The sequence below is a fragment of the Astyanax mexicanus genome, chromosome 20 (assembly GCF_023375975.1).
Source record: "Astyanax mexicanus isolate ESR-SI-001 chromosome 20, AstMex3_surface, whole genome shotgun sequence".
Classification (NCBI taxonomy): Eukaryota; Metazoa; Chordata; class Actinopteri; order Characiformes; family Acestrorhamphidae; genus Astyanax; species Astyanax mexicanus.
The window spans coordinates 2,005,472-2,028,977 of record NC_064427.1 but is presented as its reverse complement, the minus strand read 5'-3'; the positions used below and the strand labels follow the sequence as shown (position 1 = coordinate 2,028,977).

General features: G+C 38.3%; 3 protein-coding genes across 5 annotated transcripts; 1 reads left to right on the top strand and 2 right to left on the bottom strand.

Moving 5' to 3' along the window:
* Positions 1–142: 142 nt before the first annotated feature.
* Positions 143–14,106, top strand: rilpl1 (Rab interacting lysosomal protein-like 1). Of its 3 annotated transcripts, XM_007250285.4 has the most exons (9): positions 143–714; positions 2,811–2,961; positions 5,678–5,796; positions 5,879–6,121; positions 7,266–7,406; positions 8,448–8,599; positions 9,211–9,312; positions 9,575–9,662; positions 11,953–12,042. In XM_007250285.4, the coding sequence occupies exons 1-9, from the start codon at positions 421–423 to the stop codon at positions 11,956–11,958; spliced, it is 1,296 nt and encodes a 431-aa protein (XP_007250347.3). In that variant the 5' UTR covers positions 143–420; the 3' UTR covers positions 11,959–12,042. The 3 variants fall into 3 exon arrangements, with proteins under 3 accessions (XP_007250347.3, XP_007250346.3, XP_007250348.3); XM_007250284.4 differs by lacking the exon at positions 9,575–9,662 and having other exon boundaries at positions 11,953–14,106; XM_007250286.4 differs by lacking the exons at positions 7,266–7,406; positions 9,575–9,662 and having other exon boundaries at positions 145–714; positions 11,953–14,106.
* Positions 14,107–14,296: 190 nt separating this feature from the next.
* On the bottom strand, positions 14,297–16,845 carry snrnp35 (small nuclear ribonucleoprotein 35 (U11/U12)). Its single transcript, XM_007250283.4, has 2 exons — positions 16,624–16,845; positions 14,297–15,701 (listed from the first exon to the last, which is right to left on the bottom strand). Exon 2 carries the CDS (start codon positions 15,696–15,698, stop codon positions 14,862–14,864), a length of 837 nt encoding a protein of 278 aa, XP_007250345.1. The 5' UTR covers positions 15,699–15,701; positions 16,624–16,845; the 3' UTR covers positions 14,297–14,861.
* Positions 16,846–18,258: 1,413 nt separating this feature from the next.
* On the bottom strand, positions 18,259–23,000 carry kmt5aa (lysine methyltransferase 5Aa). Its single transcript, XM_007250287.4, has 7 exons — positions 22,710–23,000; positions 20,938–21,088; positions 20,486–20,717; positions 20,277–20,364; positions 19,940–19,999; positions 19,646–19,836; positions 18,259–19,123 (listed from the first exon to the last, which is right to left on the bottom strand). The coding sequence occupies exons 1-7, from the start codon at positions 22,716–22,718 to the stop codon at positions 18,913–18,915; spliced, it is 942 nt and encodes a 313-aa protein (XP_007250349.2). The 5' UTR covers positions 22,719–23,000; the 3' UTR covers positions 18,259–18,912.
* Positions 23,001–23,506: the final 506 nt, after the last annotated feature.

The following is a 23,506-nucleotide window of genomic DNA, read 5'->3' as shown; positions in this document are numbered from 1 at the left end:
ATCACCTTTAGGGGCTTAGTATTTTTTAGTATGTATTTATTTATTAATAAACTTTTTAAATTTATTTTGAGTAAAAAAAGTTTTAGCCGCTCCGGATTTGTTGGTGTCCTGCAGCGCCACCTGCTGGCTGCCTCCTGACATGCGCAGTCCGGCAGTGCGACCACATACGGTGGTGGTGGAGGAGCAGCTGGACGCACTGCGATGGGACAGCGGCTCACCCCGACCCACTTTCAGCACAACACCCCCGCCAGGGCCGCCAGTAACCCCGGGCTAATGACTCTACAGGCGGCCTGAAGCTCGCCGCTCCCCGGACTCGGTAAAGTTTTGGTCGGTGTTGTGAGGGTGGAGTTAGGCCGGGAGTTGGACCGGGTTTAGGGCTGGCGGGCGGGGGCAGCTAGCGTTCGGCTAACTCTGAGAACCATGGAGGACTTCGGGTCCGGATCCGCGCTGGAGAAGAACGTGGCCGATCTGACCGTGATGGACGTGTACGATATCGCGGCCGTGGTGGGTCAGGAGTTCGAGCGGATTATAGACCAGTACGGCTGCGAGGCTCTATCCAGACTTATGCCTAAAGTAGTCCGGGTTCTGGAGATCCTGGAGGTTCTGGTGAGCCGGAACAGCATCAGCCCGGAGACCGAGGAGCTGCGGCTGGAGCTGGATAAACTCCGGCTGGAGCGGATGGACCGGATGGAGAAGGAGAGAAAGCACATGAAGGTAAATAAACACAATAAACCACTAAAACTGGGCTAATAAAGGCTTTTATACTATAGTTTTAGTTTTAGATGTGTTTTAAATTGCATGGACAAGTTAAGAACATGTAGCTAGCCAGCAAACACAGATAAACAACCCAAAGGCTTTATTAAGACTTGCAGCATATCAATAAGAGTACTGAAACTTTGGGAATATTATATCTATGCTATATCTAAAGCATAATCATTCATAAACATTTTTGTGATTTTACTCATAAAATAAACATTTACAAAGTAATTTTAGTCAGCTTTGGGTGGTAAAAATCTACTTTTGTTAAATATTGAATGTATGTATGAATGTGTATTGTAGTACAATGACAACTCATACAATGTGTTACACATAAAGCAATGTTTAACACTTTACTCTACTGTTAGAGTACTGGCTTTGTTTACATTGTTTTCTTTGTTATCTGGGTGACAGGAAGAGGGATCATATAGCTATTCATTTTATTTTGTAGCTTAAGTATTTTAATATAATATTTTAAAGTTAGACAAATGGAGCTTGACAGATGCTGGATGTACTTATTAGCCCCACAGCAGCTCTTAGGTCAAGTTCCTTGGTACTCAATGTTGTACTGTTCCCACCTGTACCCACCTACACCCTCCTCTTTATGCCTGTGTCCAGTTTGAGCTGCTAGTTCTAGACTAGTTTTATCCCCAGGCAGCAGCTCTGTTTTTAACTGTGTACAGATTAGTTATATCTTTGAGGAGCTGCCATCTTTATTTTAGGAGAGTAACAGAGGCCGGAGTAAAGCAGGGCAGAGTTCCTGTTCAGGGCAGGAAACTGGTCGTTCCAAAATGGGTTGGTGGGAATCCGACACTGCATCACGTAGTCGTCCCCCGAGACCCTGCGCCCGAGCCCAGACACAGATTCACCATCACACTTTACTCTTCTCCACGATACTTTACAGCATCTGTGTTACTATCTATCTTGTGTTTTATATTATGTTTACCCATGAATTCTATGTCAAAGTATAGTTAGTTCATTTATTTGCAGAAAATGAGAAATGGCTGAAATATCAAAAAAGATGCAGAGCTTTCAGACCTCAAATAATGCAAAGAAAACAAGTTCATATTCATAAAGTTTTAAGAGTTAAGAAATAAATATTTGGTGCAATAACCCTGGTTTTTAATTACAGTTTTCATGCATCTTGGCATCATGTTCTCCTCCACCAGTCTAACACACTGCTTTTGAATACCTTTATGATGCTTTACTCCTGGTGCAAACATTTAAGCAGTTCAGTTTGGTGGTTTGATGGTTTGTGATCATCCATCTTCCTCTTGATTATATTCCAGAGGTTTTCAATTTGGTAAACTTATAATTTTTGTTGTTGTTCTTTTATTGTTATCTAGATCTGTATTTGTAAAAGCTACTGTATATAGCACACTTTAAAACATTTGATAGAGTAGGTACTAGATCATTGCACACATAGCATTTGTTATTAACCCTGTTACAAAGCCAGTAGTCTGTATGCATGCTTATACAGTATATTGCTTATATTCACGTGACAAGTGTGTGATATGGGATGCAGTGAAGAGGCCGTTTCCTGTGGACAGGAAGGCTGATCACTGATTGGATATACAGGCTGACTGTGATTCAGTGCCTCAGACAGTGCAGCATTATGGCTGTTATAACACCTCGTGAGGTTTGTTTTTATTGAGCTTACCTGTAGTTAAGATTGTGTGTTTCTGTTATGTTTACGAGGTTTTAGATGAAGTGAGAGGACACTTTGTGTGTGTTTTGCTCTAGTAGTCATATGATTGTACAGATTATATTATTGATATAATAGTTTATTCATTAATTAGAATTTTAAATGACTGAAACCTTAAGGAGCTTAAAAAGCTTTATTATAGGGAACCAGATAAATTCCTATCAATGTCTTTACAGTGTTGGGGCTGCAGGTCACAGCATGTTCAGTGCAAATATAACCATTTCATACAGATTAAAATGGTTCAAATTACAAGTGAACCAAATGATAAAAAATAAAATAAAGAAGGTATAATACAAAAAATAGTTTTCTCTGAGGACTGATTCGCTTTTTAAACCCTGTTTGATGCCAGGAGCTGGAGTTGGTGGAGGACGTGTGGCGAGGGGAGGCGCAGGATCTGTTGTCTCAGATCGCCCAGCTGCAGGAGGAGAACAAGACCCTCCTCAACAACCTGTCCGTCAAAGACTGCTCAATGACCGAGGAGGACATTCAGAGACAGGAAGGTAATTCACGACGCCAGCTTCTTAATGAGGCTGCGACAGCTCTGCCAGCCCTGCCAGCTGCATCTGTGGTTTAACCTTCTAAGACCCAAACTCTTAGATTTTTTTAATTTCTTATTTTTTCATTCTCTTTACTTTTTATATAATGTAGTTTCTGAGAAAAATGATGTCCACATATGAGGACTTTAGTTTTGAACTTCAGTAGAACACAATGAAGGCGCAATTAGTAATGATGCGCAAAACATTTATTTTGTGCCTGAACACAGCAGCTTAGGTTGTGGCCCTTTTAGCAAAATGGCTCATTTGAAGTTCTGCTTCAATACAAAGACATAACAAAGTAAAAAACATAAATATTTACTGTATTTACTGTTCATTTAAATTCATGAACAAAATCATAACTGTAACGTGTTAAACTCTTCTGTCACCACTAGGTGACAATATAGTGGCCTCATAAGAGGACACCAGGCCCTTGTAGAGCAAAATTTAGTGTTGTGGTCTAGACAACACAAAATGTGATGTCCACACATGTGGACAACAGGTCCTAGGAGGTTAAATGAGCACTGAACCCCTGATTGAAACTCTTAAATCCTTTCAAAACAACCTGTTATAGCTAGGTTTTAATTCAGAATTTTTGTAACAACTGGAATCTGAGCTACAGATGCTTATGATGTTATGATGCTTCATTACTTAAAGCATCAAGGCTTTAAGTCAGCATTTCTTGTTATTCAGACCGAGCCCATGTCTTTCCTGACCAGAACCCTATCAAGATATATTTTTTATTCGCAGCCAGAGGAAAAAGGTGAAGGTAATTCTAATAAGAGAGGGATCTTTAGGTTATTAAAATCAAGGGTTTTTTTGCCTGCACTGTGGGTATTTACTCAGTGTTTAATTAAAGAAATGAAAGCTGCTAGTGTATATGTGTTATTAATTTTGTTAAATTGTGTTTGTCTGTAATTGTGACTCAAGGTTTCAGTTATTAGTCTCTAAAAATAAGTGCATAAGGGATGTAAGGGGTTAAAAGTGGCTCCACTGGTCACTGGTTCTTTGTGTCTGAGTGGAAGTGGGAGGCGGAGCAGGAAGGAAGTTTACAGACCTGCTGCTCTGCTGTTGCCTGGATTACCTGTTACAGGCTTTTGTGATTCACCCACTCACAGCCGTGCCCTCGCCAGCCTGCTCTCCACCAGCACAAACAGAGCACATGCGGTCATACCCACGACCGGTGACGTTCTCATTCTCTCTGCCGCTCAGAGACCAACAAAAACTCTCAGCTGTGCCACACAAAGGAGTCCTTCACTGTGTAACTGAAGGGCAGCCGGGCGCAGGGCAGCGTGGGGGAGCACAGAGAACGCTCAGTCCTAGCAGCGCCCACCCGCGTGCCCCGCTCTAACGGCCACCGGAACAGGCCCCTCTCTCAGTGTGCCCGCAACCTGCCTGATTAAATCAGAATAATTCAGTCAATTATTCAATCAGAACATCTATCTCTATTATCAGTCTCTCTTTCTGTTTACATAATCTGATATAAAGCCATAAAACATGGCTTCCCCCCAAAACACCAAATATCATCAAACTCACTTTTTAATATTGATAATATTGATGAATTGAAGTAACATTATATATCAAACAATCAATCAATCTTTAGTTTCACTCAGGATTACATATATTGTTCTGCAACACTGTATCGTTTTTCAGAAACGCTGTATTGATATTTAATGATTAGTTATGATAAAAAGATTGGTGTCAGAAGTGGGTCATTTAGTGTTGTGTTTAAACAACTAGATAGCAGTGTTGTACTCTTTGGAGTATGTGTTTAATTAATAATTGCGTAACACATTGATATTGTATTTAATTTGATGAAAAAAAAATCATGGTTTGTCTTAACCACCATATTCATTTTCAGATTCACTGTTTCCAATATTTAAAAAATATATATGTAGAGTTTTACGAAAATGTTTAATTTACAACATTTACACATCTGTGTAATACCTTGTGTGGTGTTATCCTGTGAGTGAGGCTTGATGATGAGTGGTATGCAGCAAATATATGGGTCATCATTAAAAGTTTTTTTTTTTTTTTTTTTTAGATTTGTGGACTAAGTGTACAAATGTGAGCCTCTCTTAGACTAAAGGAAAAAATAAACGTTTATTTTATGAAACACTATTGAAATTAATCTTACAAATCATGCTTACCTCCGTATATTGTGATGGCTTAATGAAGCAGTGAGTTATGTTGTGGTCAGTAGTTGAGTTTGTGTATGGATCAGCATGAGTCTATTTTAAGAGTCAGCCGTTTAAAGAGGAACTGTTTTGATTTGCGTGTTGCTCGTTCCTTAGTTCTCAGAATGCAGTTCTTCTGCAGTAAGGAGGAGAAATCACAGCATACCAAAGCTACATTCATTAACACCCTCTCTACCCACCCAAAGAGAGCAAGGCCAATTGTGCTTTCTCAGGGCTCCGGCAGCTGATGGCAAGCTGCATGACTGGGATTCGAACCAAAATCTCTTTTCTGAATCAAGTAAAAAGGCTTCTTTGCTCACAAATGGCACAACTGTCTAAGTACTGACTCTGTCTTTAGATAACGCTAGGTAAAGCCCAAAATCCATAGCCAGGAATAATAAATAATCATCATACTATCACACTCTAGCTTTACTATACCTGAGACCAGCTGAATCTACTCCCCAGTCCACAACACTCACTGTACTGATCTTCCTCTTGGTTGCCAGGTATGTCAGAAAGGGAAAGGCAAGTGATGAAGAAGCTGAAGGAGGTGGTGGACAAACAAAGGGATGAGATTCGTGCCAAGGATCGAGAACTGACCCTGAAGAATGAAGATATTGAAGCAGTAAGTGTGCAAAGAGCACATCCCACACACATTTCACACACTTATCCTGCATTAGAGTTCACCTCTGCTCTCCATCTTCCAGCTCCAGCAGCAGCAGAACCGACTGATGAAGATTAATCATGACCTGAGGCATAAGATCACGATGGTGGACGCTCAGGGTAAAGCTCTGATCGAGCAGAAGGTGGAGCTGGAGGCGTTCGCCCAGGCCCGGCAGCAGGAGCTGGGGAACCTGCGTCAGGAAGTGGCCCGGCTGAGGGAGCGGCTGCAGGGTGAGAACACCAGCAGCGAGGCAGATGAGCCTGCCGCACCGCCATCACCTGCACAGGTAACACAGCCTACACTGCTGTTAAACATAATCCGAAATAAGTATTTCAAACCAGTTAGGAAAGGAAGAGCAAGAGTTTCCTCTGTTGCACAGAATAAGTTCACAGAATGTAGAATGATATCTGTTTTTTGTTTCACGCTCAGTTGTGTGTTAAGGTTTGCTGAACACCGCCACTGGTGTTAAAGTAGTGCTTTGATTGAGGTGATCTCATGTTTCAGAACTGTTCACGTGAACATGGTCACAGTGAATCAGAGTTCAGGCAGTGTGTCAGAAGAAACAAGGCTGAGCTGCTGGATAAATATAGACATAACTTGGCCAGCAGACCAGAAAAGCAGAAGCCTGACCCAGAGGCATTTAAAGGGCTTGGCCACCCAAACATTTACACACACACACATAGCAACCAAGGAAAGCTAATGTTGCTATTTAACACAGCACTGCTAGTCTTTTATTCAGTGTAAAAGAACACGTGTTAAGAACCCGGTAACAGGGTAGATTGTATTGAATTTGTATTATATTGCTGTTTGGAAAACTATAGGGCATAATGTTATTGACTTTCATAAAATATATATATATAAGGACATGCTGACCTTGCTGGACCAGGATATTGACCACCATTGTGTTTATGTGGTGAGGAAAGGGTATTAGCATGAATGAATAAGTAAAGTATGTTGACTTTGTTTATAAAAACAGTGGTTTAATTTTATAATTGTATTTATTTATTACAAAATATATATATAGTTTTTTAAAGGGTGTAATGACATTGTTATACTGTTATAATATCATTATTTTAGAAGCTTAACATAAATATGTTTTAAAATAATAATAAAATGATAAGTTATTGCAATTATTTCCTGGACAATATATTGTTTAAATATTGGTTAAAATACTCAAATCTAATATTCATTGTACAGTCAAACTTAGTACAGCATTAAAAAAAACTTAGAGCTTAATTCTTTTTTATTATCTTCATTTTAACATTTAACAATATTCTGCTTTAGAATCTTCTTTATTGTTAATTATTTTTTATTTATTATGATATATATATTCAAGTTATTCCTGCTTTGAACTGCTGACTTATTATATTAAAACCATAATTAGTCAATAAATAGTCATTTTATTGTTGTTTTCATTGCTTTGGACTCAGAATTTACTCCCCAAGCCCGTCCTAAGCAGGGGGCGCTCGCTCACCCTCGCCCCTCGTATCCAACAAGCACCAGCGGACGAGTCTGAGGGTGAGGAGTTCGAGGAGGATGAGGAGGAGGAGGAAGAGGCTGTGTTGCTATGGGTAACCTGTTAGCTTGCCTGGGCTGCACGGTTTGAAACTAACCTCGCATCGTCAGAGAACAGCCCACCTTCTCCAGTGTTGTGATGTGCTGATGTGTGGAGATGAACTCCAGCCTGTCCTGAGTGTCTGCTGTGGTTATTCAACATGTAGAATATGTCGCTCTTGATTAGCATCTTGCTGTTCTCTCATCCGTCTCACTGAATAGACACTGTAATGATGGTCATTGTGTTTTTTTATACAGTCCTGTCAGAGCTCAACTGTTCTGTTGACGTAACACTTTAAATTCCTCATTGGCATGTGGGCACCAAGGGTCTGTGCCAGCTGGAACAACTGGAGTCCCAGGAGGATGCATGTTGTACTTTCTGTACCCTGAGATAATGATAGAGTTTTCTAATACGTTATATTTCACTAAGACAGACAGTATATATATATTAAGAGTTTAGTTGTAAAAACAGATATACAATCATTTAATCATATTTTTCTGTTTTTAATCCTTTAATCATATTTCTCTAATTTCTCTGTTTTTGCAAATGAATTCTTTATATGTATTTGTGTGGGTTTATGTATATAAAACTCACTATTTTACTGGACAAATTTCAGACGCTCTTTTATCCTCTAGAATTAAACAGATTTGTTGAAAAGGTTTTTATTAAACCTTTACAAATCATTTTTGTAAATGACAACTGATCTGATTGAGATGGTGCCTACATTTTGGCTACAAATTGCAGCATGTGTACGGTCTGTGTTATGGTGTGTTGTATGTGTTATGAGTGTGTGTGTGTGTGTGTGTGTGTGTGTTATGAGTGTGAGTGTTGTGTTGCATTACGTATTTGGATATGTAGGTCAGCTCCTTGCTCTGATTACAGTATGAATTTATGGGTCACACAGGCTGGCATGCATCATTTTTACCCTCCAGATTGACAATAATTTCAACTGAAGGCCTCAAAAACGATGTACATCTTCATACGCAACAGTTAATTAAGTCCACAGAATTATAGATTAATGTCCACTGACCACATGCGTGTTCCTCCCTTTCCACAGGAGGCGCTGTGTGACGAGGAGGCGGGTCTGGATCCAAAAGATCCAAATCGACCTCGGTTCACCCTGCAGGAGCTGCGAGATGTTCTGCACGAGAGAAACGAGCTGAAGGCCAAAGTCTTCATGCTGCAGGAGGAAATCGCTTATTATAAAAGGTTAGTAAAAAAAAGGATCTCAACTTATAATAGCATCTAATTTCCCATCATCTGTATAAAATCTAAAACATCCTGTTTAATTTCCAATTCAGTTTCTTCTTAGAAATAATCCAGGGATGTCTCTATCAATTACATTAGTAATCTATTTGTCTTTTAATAATTACTATATTAATCAATTCATAAATAAGAAAAAAAAACTAATAGCTAAAATTTGGCTTAACTTAACAACAAATAATACTAAGCACATCATATTTCTAAGTTAAATTAAATACTGTTTAAGTCATTTTACTACCAGCATTTATTAAAAAAAAGCTTCGGTTTCATCCTGGTCAGAATCTCAACAGCAAGGAAAGAGTTCAGGCTGCAGCTGAGGTTTTTTATTTACTTTAACACCACAACTGTGATCTGTAGCCACATCTGGCCAATTCATTAGAAACACACCAAACTTCTAATATTATTAGACCCAAGACATAAAAACAAATATATTCAAGATCTCTCCAAGATAAAAATGTTGGTGGTAATTGTGTTCAGTGTAACTCTGGAATCTGTAAATTTTAGTTCCAAACCTTAACTTTGTTTCCTGTTCTTAAACATGTGTTTTTTTCCCACAGTGAAGAGCAGGAAGAAGAAGCAGGTCCGCCCACTCCAGATCCCTCCCCTACGCTTAGACCCCGCTCCAGAACCGGCCAACCAGAGTCCGGCATTAAGCGACTGTGCGTACTGCAGTGCTGTTCTCAGACATTTCTCTCATTTACACACACACACACACACACACACACTCACACACTGGACTGTAGTTTATACAGTCCCTTTAAGAGCTCCTCCTTGGCATAATATGGCATTCATTCCATGTTTGTGCACTTTTTCCAAGTTAAAAAGTGAAAACCTATATAAATATATAGATATATGTATTATTTTTTGTTTTGTGTGTTCCCTCTGTGCTGAACTCTGCGTGTCTTTGCCTCTCTGTAACAGGATTTTCACAGCCATTATGCCGATGGTGGCGGCTGGGTTGATTTCAGATGACCCCACTTTACAGCCAATCAGACGACTTATTTCCCTTGTACGAGCTTTTTATTTTCACTGGTTGACCTTTGTGTTCCTTTTCCCGCTTTTGTTTTAACACCTTAACCCTTTAAAACCCTTTAAAAGTGTACTATATCTTATACATACCCTGTATGGCCAAATATTTAATGAAACAAATGCAGGAAAAACTCTTTTTAATATCCCTGGTTTCAGAAGAAACAGTGGATTTAATTTAAATTTATAAATATATAAAATAATTTTTTATTAATATTTCTTCAATTTAATAGATAATAATCACATAAATAAGAAAATTAAATCAGATGCATGTTTTCTGCCCCTTATAGGATTGCTTGTGCACTGCATGCACCAGAACAGTACATTCAGTTTCTAAACTTGAAATTACACAAAATCCTAAAAAATAATAATAAAAGACAACATATGCAAACTACAACTACAATGCAAAACAAAAGTCCTGTATGCAAAGTATTTATTTATTTATTTTTTAATGTTCAGAATGTAAATAAAAAAAAATGAAAATAATACAATTTGTGGCATAATTGATGGTTCAGGTTTTAAAGGGTTAATTACTGTAAACTTGCATGTGTGTGGCGCTGCATGCCCCTCCCTCCTTTAAGCCCCACCTCATCTCTAATTGGAGTTGCTTATAATCCAGTCGATATTCTGATTGGCTGATTGTGGGGCTATCTGGAACCGGTCAGCATGAAGATTGTTTAAATCAGCCAGTCAGAATAAAGCACTTTAGGATCCCGGTTCTGTTCACACGCTAACACGTGTTTATTTTTATCCTCTCTGTTTAACAAGCATTTAAACCCCTAACAGCTATTAGTTTTCCAGACTAGCAGCTTTTCTGTGTTTGATGATGTAAGTAAGAAAAAAATGGTTGGACTGAATGTTTGAAAGGCTTAATATAATCTAACATATATTGGAGGGATATTTTTTTACTCACATGTTACTTGAGTAGCAGTGCTGAGGTAAATGTATGACTTAAATTGCACTGCTGAGGTAGCTATCTAGCCAAAGTCAAGATAAAGAGAATTAATGTACTGTGCTTTCTTGGTGTGTCTGCTGAGATACTGAAAACGTTCTGTGTTTAATATTTTAAATTGTAGTTTTGTAATTGCTTCTTCCTTATAAAAAAGACTAAGATGAAAAAATGAATTTTTAATTTATTCACTGGTGAGAAAAGTGCCCAAATTATTGAAAACTTTGGTCCTTGGTAAATTTTTTAATTTTATTTAAGCTTACTTTAAAAAAATAAAATAAACCAGCTCAGCTTCCTCACTGTCTGTGTGTAATACACAGTATAAAGAGCCATATCTGGCCACATTTTTAGTTTGTGGTGCTGAAAGTTCTCACAGTGGCTGGAATATTGGCCTTCATTCAGCAAAATGACCTATGCATGATGTGAGTGTAACCAGTGACTCAGCATCAGCTGACTGGAAACCAGCACCTCCCTTATATGCTGATAAAAAACATAATTCTTTTATATCCAGACTGAATTTACATGGAATCCCACCTTTACTGCACAGATTCACACGTGCACTATTATCATTGTTTCTTTTTTTTTTTTAACTGAGAATGAATGTCAACTGTAATTGTGCACCCCTGTAGTAGAATTAGCATGGCTCTTTATTTTTTTTTTTTTAGATATTTTTGTTCTTGTATGCACAATTTATATGGGACTAAAATAGCATAGGGGGCTACATCAATGGCTTAATAGAATAAGAACATAGTGTTCTGAGTATAAATGTTATACTCTGCATTGATTTAGTAAATTCTGTAGTAGTATTAAAACTAATAAAATATAATAAACATTTGTTTCAAAAATTGTGCTTACATATGTGAACATGAGCACGTTAATCAAATAAATGGTATAAACAAATATAATGCTTATCCCAGTAGGTACTGGGGGTGGGAGATTATATTAATGTCGTATCGTTTTTATTATAAAGGATCTTATGGAAATGTGGCATCAAATATTGATATTTTTATTGAAACATAGTCAACCTCTATTAGTAGGTACGGTTCAATTTCTACATTGTAGAAATGTTTGCATATATGCACTGTCCATGTTCATATGTGAAAACGGCATCATTTTTTGATCAGGTTTGATTGAAAACAAAAAGTATAGGTCAATTGGGCAGAATTAAGTCTCAAACATCATGTGATTACGCGGCGTATAAAATGATTTAATTAATGATTGTAAATGAAGCTCTTTTAAAACGTGTAGATAAATAAATGTATAGATAAATCTATAAACGTATTAATGCTCAGTATCTCTGTCTGTCTGTTGTTCTCTGATTCAGGTTTAACTTCTTCTCGCGGGATAAGAGGCGCAGCTCCCAGCGGCCGCATCTGGACGAGAGCTTCGGCTCGTGGGCCGGCAGTGACGGGGTTTACACGGAGCAGGCCCAGGAGGCCTTACAGCACATGTGACCTGCTGGACAGTGAAGAGCACAAAGGCCCTCTAATCCCTAACCTGCGCCATGTGACACACCACACTTACACCCCCCCATTATGGTCAACCTGCACAGCCCTGCATCCTGCGGTCACAGCGGTCAGACGATAAAGGAAGACTGATAAAGGGACACAGAAACCGAGCAGCTTCACCGTACATACAGTTACACAACACTCCCACCCAACACTGACCCCACACAGACTGGGACGTCAGACTTTATTACTTTCAGTTTTATTTGATGTATTTTGTTTGTTGGAATGGTTTTATTTTGGTATACCAAATGAATAAGTTACTGAATGCTGTATGGGCCAAACGTATGTGGACACCTCTCCTAATTACGGTGGTTAGGAAAAATCTTAAAGGAACACCTGGAAAATATGAAAATGGGCAGAAATATTCTGAAAATATTATAAGGCCGTTGACGAATTGAGTGCTGGATGTTTCAGTAATTTATATACGCATGTTTATGTCAAAAGTTTCGCCCTTCAACAAAAGTACAGTAGCCAAAACAAGCTGAAAAATCATGTTTTGGTGCATTATAGGTCCAAACTTTAGTCTCTATTACTGTACACACCATGCACAGATATGAATTTTATTTTTACAGTGTGTACGTATAGGCAAAAACTTGCAAATAAAACATGCATAAAATCTGACCTAAACATTCACATTTATGTGGCATCCTTACTTATCCAACATGTATCTGATCTAGGGCCACATATGGAGGTGACAAGTCAAATTTGAACAGATCCATCTAAGAAAAAAGATCTATTTCACAAAATAGCTAAATAATCTAATCTGATTCATTTCAGCCAGGTAATGTGAACATAGTCATAATCTTAAACTCACTGTGATGAGTTGGCTGGAGTGGTGTGACCAGAGACAATGAAGCAGTAACTTCAGTAAGTCTAATTAGACTATGTTTCATTAAAAATATCCATATATTTGACGCCACATATCAATAATGTATCGCAATATCAATATTTTGTCCCACCCCTAATAAGGACATAATTTCTAGCCAGAGATTAATTGAAGATTAGCAGTGAAGTCGGTGGATGGAGGAGGAATAATGATCAGTGCTGTTTAGACCTAGAGCAATGCCAACTTTATAATAACTTAATTGATTGACCTTTTTTTGTTTGTTTTGGTAAAAGGGATTTCCATCCAACAAGCTCAAGTTTGCAGAGGTGTTCACGTATGTTTGGCCATATTGCCCAAGTAGAAACGGTTCTGTAGAAAGACTTGACACATTTTTAAAGACGTTTTAAGTCAGAGGATCTGAGGAGGTCGGGGAAGAAGGGTCATTTTGATGTGCCTTGTGTAGCTATCATACTGTTTTGATCAGGGGACTTTTATTATGTATTTGAAATTCAAATTGAATTATGAAATGAGGCAAGTGCCTGCTGAAAAGTCATTTGCTTGTAGTTTTACATAACTGAGGTGGCATTTTTACACACCAATTTAAACACAGGAAGTGTTGAGAATTTGCACAGTAATTACGGTGCCTCAAGAGGTCTGGAATAAAAAGGATGGCACAATATTGTTGTTGGAGATGTACAGTCGAGTGATACTGCTCAGCTCCACTGTGGGAATTATTTAACAAAGCTTTTTGTGGACTGCAGACTCTCAAGCGTCACCAGCGAACGTCCTGCTCCAGCTTTCTGCGTTCCCGCGACTCGAGTGGTGCTTTCACTGGCAATAATAGAAGAAAAGAGTCGACTAGTCAGAGCATGAACATGCAGATTCAGTTACTGCACGTTAGATATACTTACGAAAAAGCTGCTTTGTGAGCTCGGAACTCTTGTTTTTTTATTTACTGTGTTTTAAACATGATGCATCCAATGTAGCTGTAAAGGGTTTCAGGATGTGATAAAGCTGAACATTCATGCTACAGGTATTTACTAAAGGAAAAAAAACAAAACAAATCCATGTTGGATATTTATCAGTGCACAGGAAAATGCTTCATAATTTCATCTCATTGCTCATTAAAGTATTTTATACAGCGTACTGTCAGCAGTGTGATTATTATTTTGCTCCTATTACAGTTAGAGTGTAACTACACCATTTTTTCACCACTTCCGTAAACATCATGATAATCAAGCTGCAGAGCCAGACACATCGCTTACAAGTTAAAAACAAAACATTTACTGAATGTTACTAAAGCCTGCTTAACTGGCCAAACAAGATGCAAGATGTTAGCAAATTTCCTGAGTGTTTAATTCCACCTTAAGTGAGGCAGCAGTTTAATGCAGAAACTGTGTAATGGACTGGGGAAACAGTGACTAGCAATAAGCAACTTTAGCAGAAATCAAATCCACATTAAGTGCACAAGACCCTGTCTACATATCCCACAGTTCAGAGCAGCATTCTTTACATTCCACGGGAAACGTAATCACACAATATTTCACTTGAAAGATGGTCAAAACCATAATGTAACTTGATACAATCCTTATCACAATCCCGTGGTTATGATTCAATACATCACAACATTTTACAATGGATTAATTAAAACTTTAGGAAAATTGTCCCCATCTAATTATCTTATAATCCAAGATGCATCAATTACTCTAGAAATGAGAAACTGTGGACAGTTAAAGGCCCTTTTTCACAGAGCAGCTTAGATCTATTGAGCGCAAACTTAAAACTTTCCAATATGTCCTGAAGTAAGGGACATTTTTATCAAACAGTCCTAATTTTATTACCACCATAAGTGTCCAGTTTAAATGAGAAGTTCTAAATTTGTGAAATAGTCCAGATAACTCATCTTCTGTCAGAGTCTCTGTAAGAGTCACGATATCTTCTTTCCTCTTTTTCTCGTTTCGGTTCTCTCTCGTTACTCCTGTCCCTGTATCGTCTGGAGTCCCTCTTGTCTTTATGGTAATCTCTAGAGCCTCGTTCGCTCCCTCGTTCCCAATCATCTCTCTGCTCCCGTCTCCGCCCATAGTCTCTGTCCTTGTCCCGTCCTAGAGATGCATCCCGGTCTCTGTCTCTTTCCCTGTCCCAGTCCCTCGGCCTCTCCTCCCTGCTTCCTCCACCACCACCGCCCCCTTCCCACCTGCGTTCTCCAGGCCTGCCCTGAGGCATCGGCCCACCCAGGTTAATGGGTCTCCTGAAGGGTCTGTCTCTGCCTCCAAACCTCAGCTGTCCAGACTCCTTCTTCCCACCCAGGCCTCCACCAAGGCGCCGGGGGATCCAGCCCTGCAGGGTTCTCTCCAGCTCGAAGTCCACAAACAGTTCACTCTGGTCCACCACCATCTTATTAGCATCTCGCCAAGCCTTCATCAGGGAGCGTTCCTCCTTGTACTCGATGAAGGCGTACCCCTTGGAGAAGCCAGTGACAGCATCCCGGACGAGTCGTACCCTGCGGATGTCTCCAAACGTGGAGAACACGTTATTCAGGTCCTCTTCAGACGTCTGCTTGTTCAGTCGTGCCACGAACAGTGTGAGCTGAGGGTCCCCCGTTACGGCTTTGTTGGGCCGGTACCGGGCATTCATTGCTCGCCATATCGCTCTGTCGTGGGGCTCCACATCAGTGCTGTCAATACTGCCAGCCTTAAGGGGGTCGTAGACCTTCGCCAGGGGACTCCACTCGTTCATTTTCTGAAAGAAATGCATAAAAATGTAAATGTTTACATTAGTGCTTCAGTTGTTCTACAGCAAAACCTATAAAAAAGTATTGAGAACAGCTGTGGACCTTGATTATAGAGATTAGTTTTTTTTGTTCACACTGCAAGACAAAACTGTTTTGGTTTCTAAGGCACTAGCCACACATATCTGGTCATTTATTTTTGGTAATTGAAAACCCAAAAAGGTTAAGATTTTTGAAAGTTCTGTTCTTCTGTAAAGAAAAGGTGTTAAATAAATCAGAAAATGTTTTATACTTTTTATGGGTAGCACATTTATGTTTCAGATCTGCACACTCTTGGTATTTTCATCTCAGTGTCTTCATGAGGGAGAGTCACCTGGAATACTTTTCTTAGCGGCTTGAAGGAAGGAGTTTCTGGAGGTGCTGAACAATAGTTGCTGTTTTTCCTTCAGGCTATAAAGCTCCAGCTCATCCCAAATCATCAAGGTCCTGATCTAAACCAGATGAACTGAACTGAGATCAGTTCAGTTCATCAGGTTTAGATCAGGAAATTGTGGAGGATAAACACTTTTTACTATTTACTACGTAATTTCATGTGTGTCCTTTAATTAGTTGACCAAAATCAAATGTAACATGTGCTATGATGATTAACTAGGTTGGTGAGAGTATTGAGTGTGTTTTTGTGAGTTTCTAAGCTGATTTTTAGCAGGTAAGTTAATCTCCATACAGAGAGAAAGAGGACAATTTACACACACGCAGTCCGTTTATATAAAATTATTTCACACTAAATATTCCTCAATAATAACTTTAATAATGGAAATGTTTGATGTCCTGATGTTAAACACTAGATAAACACAACTGCAGCGCCATTAGCGAATTCGAATACAAACCGAATAAAAAGCTAATAAAAAACGAATTCTCCTTTATCTATCTTACCTTTATCAGCAGGGCTCACGTTGTTCCGGCCTGGTCTGAGGATTTTCTGATTGTAAAATTTGCGTTAAATAGCGAAAAACTTTCTGTTTTAGCCGAAAACAATCAAAACACACAGAAATGAGTGTGCAACACTGTAACAGTTCCGGGCGGAAAGGTATGCGATGTTATTGGTTCCACAGTCATCTGGTGACTGTGTATTAACCATAGACTGTGTGGTATTAGCTAGTTAATGATTTCAGGGTCATTTCTAAAATATTTCTTTAATTCTAAACAAACTAACAAAAAAAGCCGTATAGACACACATCCATTCATTGATGTTTGTTAATCCTAGATTTACTTTATTTTGTATATAATTAAATTTAAATGTTTGCGAAAATATCTTAATATAAAATATTTATATATCCTATATTTATGTATTTTTTCCATTTAAATTTGATCATTTGTTACACTATAAAATAATACAAATAATGTAAAGAGCAAAAGTTAAGTTACTTCCTATCTGTGTACAAAGGTTTTTCATACATAAATACAATTTGTTAGTTGTTTGTAAATTTGTTTTACACAAAGATTTAAAAGAGACTAAAATTAGATACATAGGATGTATATCTGTTGTTGGAGTTCTACTATGGAATGATGCTAAAATCAATTTACAAATGTGTATTTTTTTTCTTTTAATACTTTCTTTTAAGCTGCTGAAGGGCAGCTTCATTTAGTACAGGCATAATTATGAGCATTATATTTCTGCCTCTGCCTTTTCAGTCAGTACTTTGCTGACAACGTTTGTAGAGTTGATAGTTTTGATATGTAGATATGTATTATGTGATTACTAACTGACTGAATAAAACATTTAATCTTTATCATAATAATCATCAAATAAGAAAAACATTTTTTATTTTCTTCAGCTATACAGTGTTGCATGCAATAAGTTCAGATGTCTTAATTTACATTGTCATATACTGTAGATTATGTTTCTAAAAATAACTATTTCATAAATGTACTTTTATAAGTTTCAGACCTGTCTACAGCGCCCCCAAGAGGCTAATCTCAAGTGATGATGTCATAGCGAGGCGCGAGGCTGTGTCCCACAGTGGGCGGTGACTTTTCACAATAGGAGCTCCTATTGGTCTCTGCGGGAACAGGGAATCCTCTGATTGGCTGGCTGCTTTCTACCCGCCTTCAACCCTAAAGTGCATTTTTCAAATGTGCATTATTGCCATTACATTACTACCACCCTTTCAAGGGGCTTGTCTACAAAGTAGCGGCTAAATGTGAACACCTCTAAGCAAGAGTCCAGTCTACATAAAAAACACACTGCCATTATTTAATAAAAAATGATTATATTAAAATATTAAATAAAAGGCAACATCAGTAAACCAGGAACAATAAACAAAATGTTTATAAATGTAGCTTTAAGCAATTGCAGGATTTTATAACAATACTAGTTCCTGTCCCGCGACTATTTTATCAATGTTCTTTCTAAAGTGAGCAAATTAGTAAGTTAAAAAGAAATAAAAAATTATGAGTAGATTTCTAGACGACTAACTAACAACATACAACCAAACCAAGGGGTTTGGGCCTAAATGTTACTATGATAAGTTCATATATTTAGCAAAAAATAAACAAGGCAGCAGGAGAAACTCTGCATAAAACCATTTTATTAAACAATGCCTCTAACCCAGCATACAGAATCAACTGAATACCTTTGATCTCAGGTCATTTGGTACTGGACACTCAACAAGGTAGAAAGAGGTAAAGGTCTGTTCAAATCCATGAAATGACACTCAACACCATAAAACAATAGGATACCAAATCAGGCCGAGGGACGGGGGTACCTTCCAGTTATCCCAAGCTTTTAAAACATGGCTCTTCTAAGCTTCACTTGCATTCCACAGAAATGCTGTTTTTTTTTTTTTTTTTTTGGGCATCATAAATAATTATTGCTAAGCCACTAACTACTATACACCGGCTTAAGAAAACTTTTCTTTATATATAAAAAAATGCAGAAAGTTGGACTATAACTGCATGCTTTGGAAGCACTGGTCTACAAGTATATAAAATATACAAAAAAGAAACGTGTCAAAACTAGCATGTCATATAGCGGGATAAATATCTTTAAAAGTATCATGTAGGACATGTAGAATATGTACCGTAACCTAACTGCGCTTAAGTCACTGTTTAACACACCCGAACACGTACTACCCCCTAAACATTCTCCGTTTGCTAAGGCAAAAAATTACATTAAAAACTGCGTTTAAGAAACAGGGTGTTGGTTAGCTTCCCTTCTCGGAATCAGTGTTTGAGCCACGGGTGAGCCGCTATCGAGGCTTTACTTCGGTCGCCGTAGTCGTACAGCAGCTCCTCGCCCTCCTCGATATCTCTGGAGGCCACGAGGATCAGGTGAGGTATTCCATTGATGTCGTGGAGCTTGGTCTGACAGTTGCCGTTTTTGCTGTGGTTGATGAGCCGTCCCATACGATCCGTTTCCTTTGTGGCGTCAACACTGCAGACAAGACAAGGGGGCAGAGATTTATTAATATCGAGAATATGAAGAACGGACAAGTTACCTTGCAAGATTGAACTTGCAAAGACACAAGAACAGAGGAACCTATTGTGATGTGCCTTTCAAGATAATCACTATTATTTAAACCTAACCAACCAGCAAACTCTAAAGAGTTTAAAAGCCTCACAACATAACAGTACAAACAATAGTCATAAACCACCACGCTAATCAGTGCTAATCACTGCAATAATAATACTAATAATAATAATAAAAATAATAGCTGCTCTGTGGTGGTCTATCTATTAGGTGTGGTCATGAGTATTGGAGAACAGGGTGAAAGGAGGATAATAAAGTATACAGAGAAACAGATACAGGACCAGGACAGTGTCCAATATGATTAGTACAGCAAAAAACAAACAAAAAAAAAACAAAACAGAGGTGGTCATAATATTTTGATCACTTGACCTTAAGCCAACCCTGCAGGCAGATAAACTAGAGGCAGGGCGTGGCGTTCCAACCTACCAGTATGTTTTGCTGAGATACTGGAAGTAATACATGTAGCAGCCAGTTGTCGGATCTTGTGCGTACACAGCTTCCCTTTTCTTGGCGTCGGTTTTCAGCAACAGATCTCCATGATATTCCACCACATACTGTCCTTTCTGGAAGTTCTCGGTGGCAAACACTCCTCTTCCCTTTCCCTCAATATATTTGACCTGTGGAGTATATATAAGAACGTGTGATAATGTGAAATATATGTGAAATAATGCTATGATGACCAAACACAAATCTCTCAGTTTATAATGTACAGAAATTTACCATCATTCCATTCTCTATCCCTTTAGTGATCAGCTCGTCTATGTGTTGCTTCTCTGCACACTGTTGACACAAAACATGAGCATGAGTAAGGTAAACATGCACACAAAAACACACAAACTCTCCAGAATGAGGTAGTCAGCGTGATATGTTAAATACCGGTATGTGTGAGATTTACATCACAATACAGATTTATGAGTAAGTCACATATTGGAACTATATATGAAAAAACATTTACAAAAACATTTTATGTGATATTGGACAGTATTGTTTGTCTTTTTTTTCTAAAAAGGGACTTTTAAAATAAATCTACTATTTCTATGTAATATTAATGCATTACCTTTAATTCAGTTTTGCTTTTCCGTGAGCTTCTTCTTATGGGATAGTAATCTGTGACCTTTCGATTCTGGGAATTCCTGTTCTCTGCCCTGAAGGAGAAAAGAAGAACATGTATAAATGACTAAATGTGATTTAGTTTGGATCCGTGTTGGTAAATGTTGCTCATCACTCCTGGATTATTTATTTTCTGTATTGAGAAACTGGTCTTACACTCTCTGTGAAGGTCTCTTCACTTTCACTTTGCGGCAGACTGCTCCCCGCTGGCAGCTTGGGCGAGCACTGTTGACCTCTGGAGTGATTTGTGTTGGTGAGGGTAGATAAGACTGTACGCAGTGCAGCGGCCTCGGCTGTTCCTCTGCTCTCTGAGCTGGATGCTGGAGATCTTCATTCACAGTCATTTTAGGTAGATTGATTTCTCCATTTACAGTACTGGGTCTCTTCGCTGGGGGACAGAACAAAAATAGCGTTGAAATTTAATACACCCAAAAACAGAACCCTGTGGGACTCCAGACAGTATGTTAAATGGTTAACAGATAATTCATAGCAGTTTCAGCATTTGGGTTCATAACCAACTTGGAAAAGGCAAAGCATCTAAGCTCAATATGAAGAAACAAAAACCAATTTAACAAGTATTCAAATTCAAAATACAACTTATCCCGTACAGTTCCTCTGTGCCTCAGCCTGCGTGCAGAATATCCGCGAGGATTTCCCGTCCTGGATGATTTTGACAGAGATCTCCTCATGATGCGCTGCCCTGGAGGCGCTGTGACTCAAGAAACTGCGAAGTGTTGAGTGTCCATTACATAATACGTCCTGCAACACAAAGATGTTCACACAGCCGTGAGCTGGCCAGTTTGCCGTGGGTAAAGCCGGGATCAGATGGCAGACAGACACCGGAGCCGACAAATAACAAACGCCGGCCAAGGTTACACAACCACGCGTGTCACTGAGCAGCGGAGTGTAAACAGGAATGTAGTAACAGCGAGGGACAGAGATGAGTTTCATTCATGTTTTCTGATACTCTTTATCTTAATTACGAATTAAACCTAAATTAAAGCTGCATTAAGTGGTAAATATCATATCATGTGCAACACAGCTTGTCCAGAAATGCATGTGTAATGCGCACCCTGTATAGGGGGTGGTTCAAAGCATAAATAACACCTCCTGACTGCATAGGGAGCCCAGAAATAAGAACTGACAATTCTCACATACAGCTACTTATAATATAACAAAAACAATGGATTCAACAATGGTTGTTTTTGTAGTTTAATTTCCTTCTGTAGATGTGGGGAATTAAGATAACTACTAATGATTTTTTTTTAATAGAAAAGGGAAATTCAAAATAAGAAGTAAATAAGTAACAAGAATAATAAGTAAATGAAGAGTAATTTATGAAAGCTCTTTTTTTACCCACTAATACTAATGCCATTATCTGAGTACTAAATTTACATAAAAATAAACTATTTAGTACCTTAAAACCACATTCGCTGTTTAGATTTAAATTCTCTTTTTTTTTCGGAATTATCTATTTAAAGCACAGAGCACATTTTTATTCCTAAAACACTTTTTTACATTGATAAAATAAATGATTAAGAATGATGAGAGAATGATTACTAAAAGACTGATTTTTTTATTAAAAGTAAATAACATTAAAAACGTATTTATTAAAGGAACCGGTTGATTAATTACAATAAATGATTAATTATTTAAAAAGGGGGAGAGAACGATTTCTTAAATTAATCGAATTTATTTTTATAGAACTGAATGGCTCATTAATTTGAAGGAACACCTTGTTAAATTGAGGAAATATTATGACTGTATATTATAACTGTTATGAAATGTATTGATATAGTTGCTGTGTAAATTATAGCATTGGTAAAGTTTAAGGTTAAACATAAAGGCTGGTGGTGACTATATCTAGAATATGGTGTGGTGTGATATAAAGGCAGTGTAACAGTGTGGATCTGCTGGATGCTGGATGGTGGTGGAGGGATGCTACTGCTGCTGCTGGTCGGGTTCTTGTTGATAGTGAAAAACACGCCCACACAACTACAGGCCCTGTAAACTGTGGACAGTTCTAAAAAAAATAATAAATTACTGATAAATAGCTACATTATTTCTTCTAATTCAGTCTGCTGCAGTAAACAATGTTCCTAAGCACAGTAAAAGGATTTTATTTAATTATAAATAATAATAATATTCTAGTATTCAGAATATTATTCAGTTCTGTCCTGTTGTTACAATGGAGAAAACGAATAGTTCCCCGAGCTCGGCTGGGACACTCCGCTCCGGCAGCTATAAGTTACCCCTCCAGCTAGCCTAGCTTCGCTTAGCTTACCTAAATATATCGTACACGCTACATACATGCGGGTTTAAATATGAATATTACTATATTTCTGATATAATTTAGGACTGGTAGAGAGGTCTGACCTACCCCGTTCATCTCAGTGCTCTGTATCCGTATTGTTTTCGGCGGTGTTGCGGCTTTGGCTTCAGCAGGCCAGCAGAACCGATTAAATCCCCGCACTTTCTGCTCTCCAGCCGCCGCAGACTGAACACATCCCCCCGCGGCTGCACACAGAGCGGCGAACACTCGCTGAAAAACTAACTTTACCGCTGTTTTATTTACTGTACCTCGCCCCAGCTAGTTTTTACAGTTTCACGCCGCCATGTTTCCACTTTTAACTCATTCAAGGGAGGAAACCATGTGAGCGTTTAAAAGGCCAATAACAATTCGCGACAGTTCTCCGCAGGGGGCGCTGTCGGCTATTGACTGCACACGCTTGTAGGTCACCGTGCTGTTAAACACATTGTATTAAACACTTCATTTAAACATTATTATTCCTCAGTAAAACGTCTTAAACCCTCCTGTTATGTTGAACATTAATTTCATAAATCCATCACCTTTTTATATTTGTTTAGGTTTGTTCGTTTAATTGTGTTTTTGTTTTGATGTGTTTGTGACTTGTATATGTTGTATATGGTGTGTATTTGACCTATTATTGTGTCTATTTCAGGCTGTTGGTATGCATTGTATACAAAATAAAAAAAATATATATGTTCATTTGTCAGGAAAGGCAATGGTGACCCGTTGCATGTTATAATTATACACATGATTTCTAAAACAAACAAAAAAAATCCTAACAAGCAGTGTGAATATTTAATTATTAATTCCATTGCTAATTATTCTATCAATATTTAATGCAATGGCGTTCCTTACTTTTAACAGGT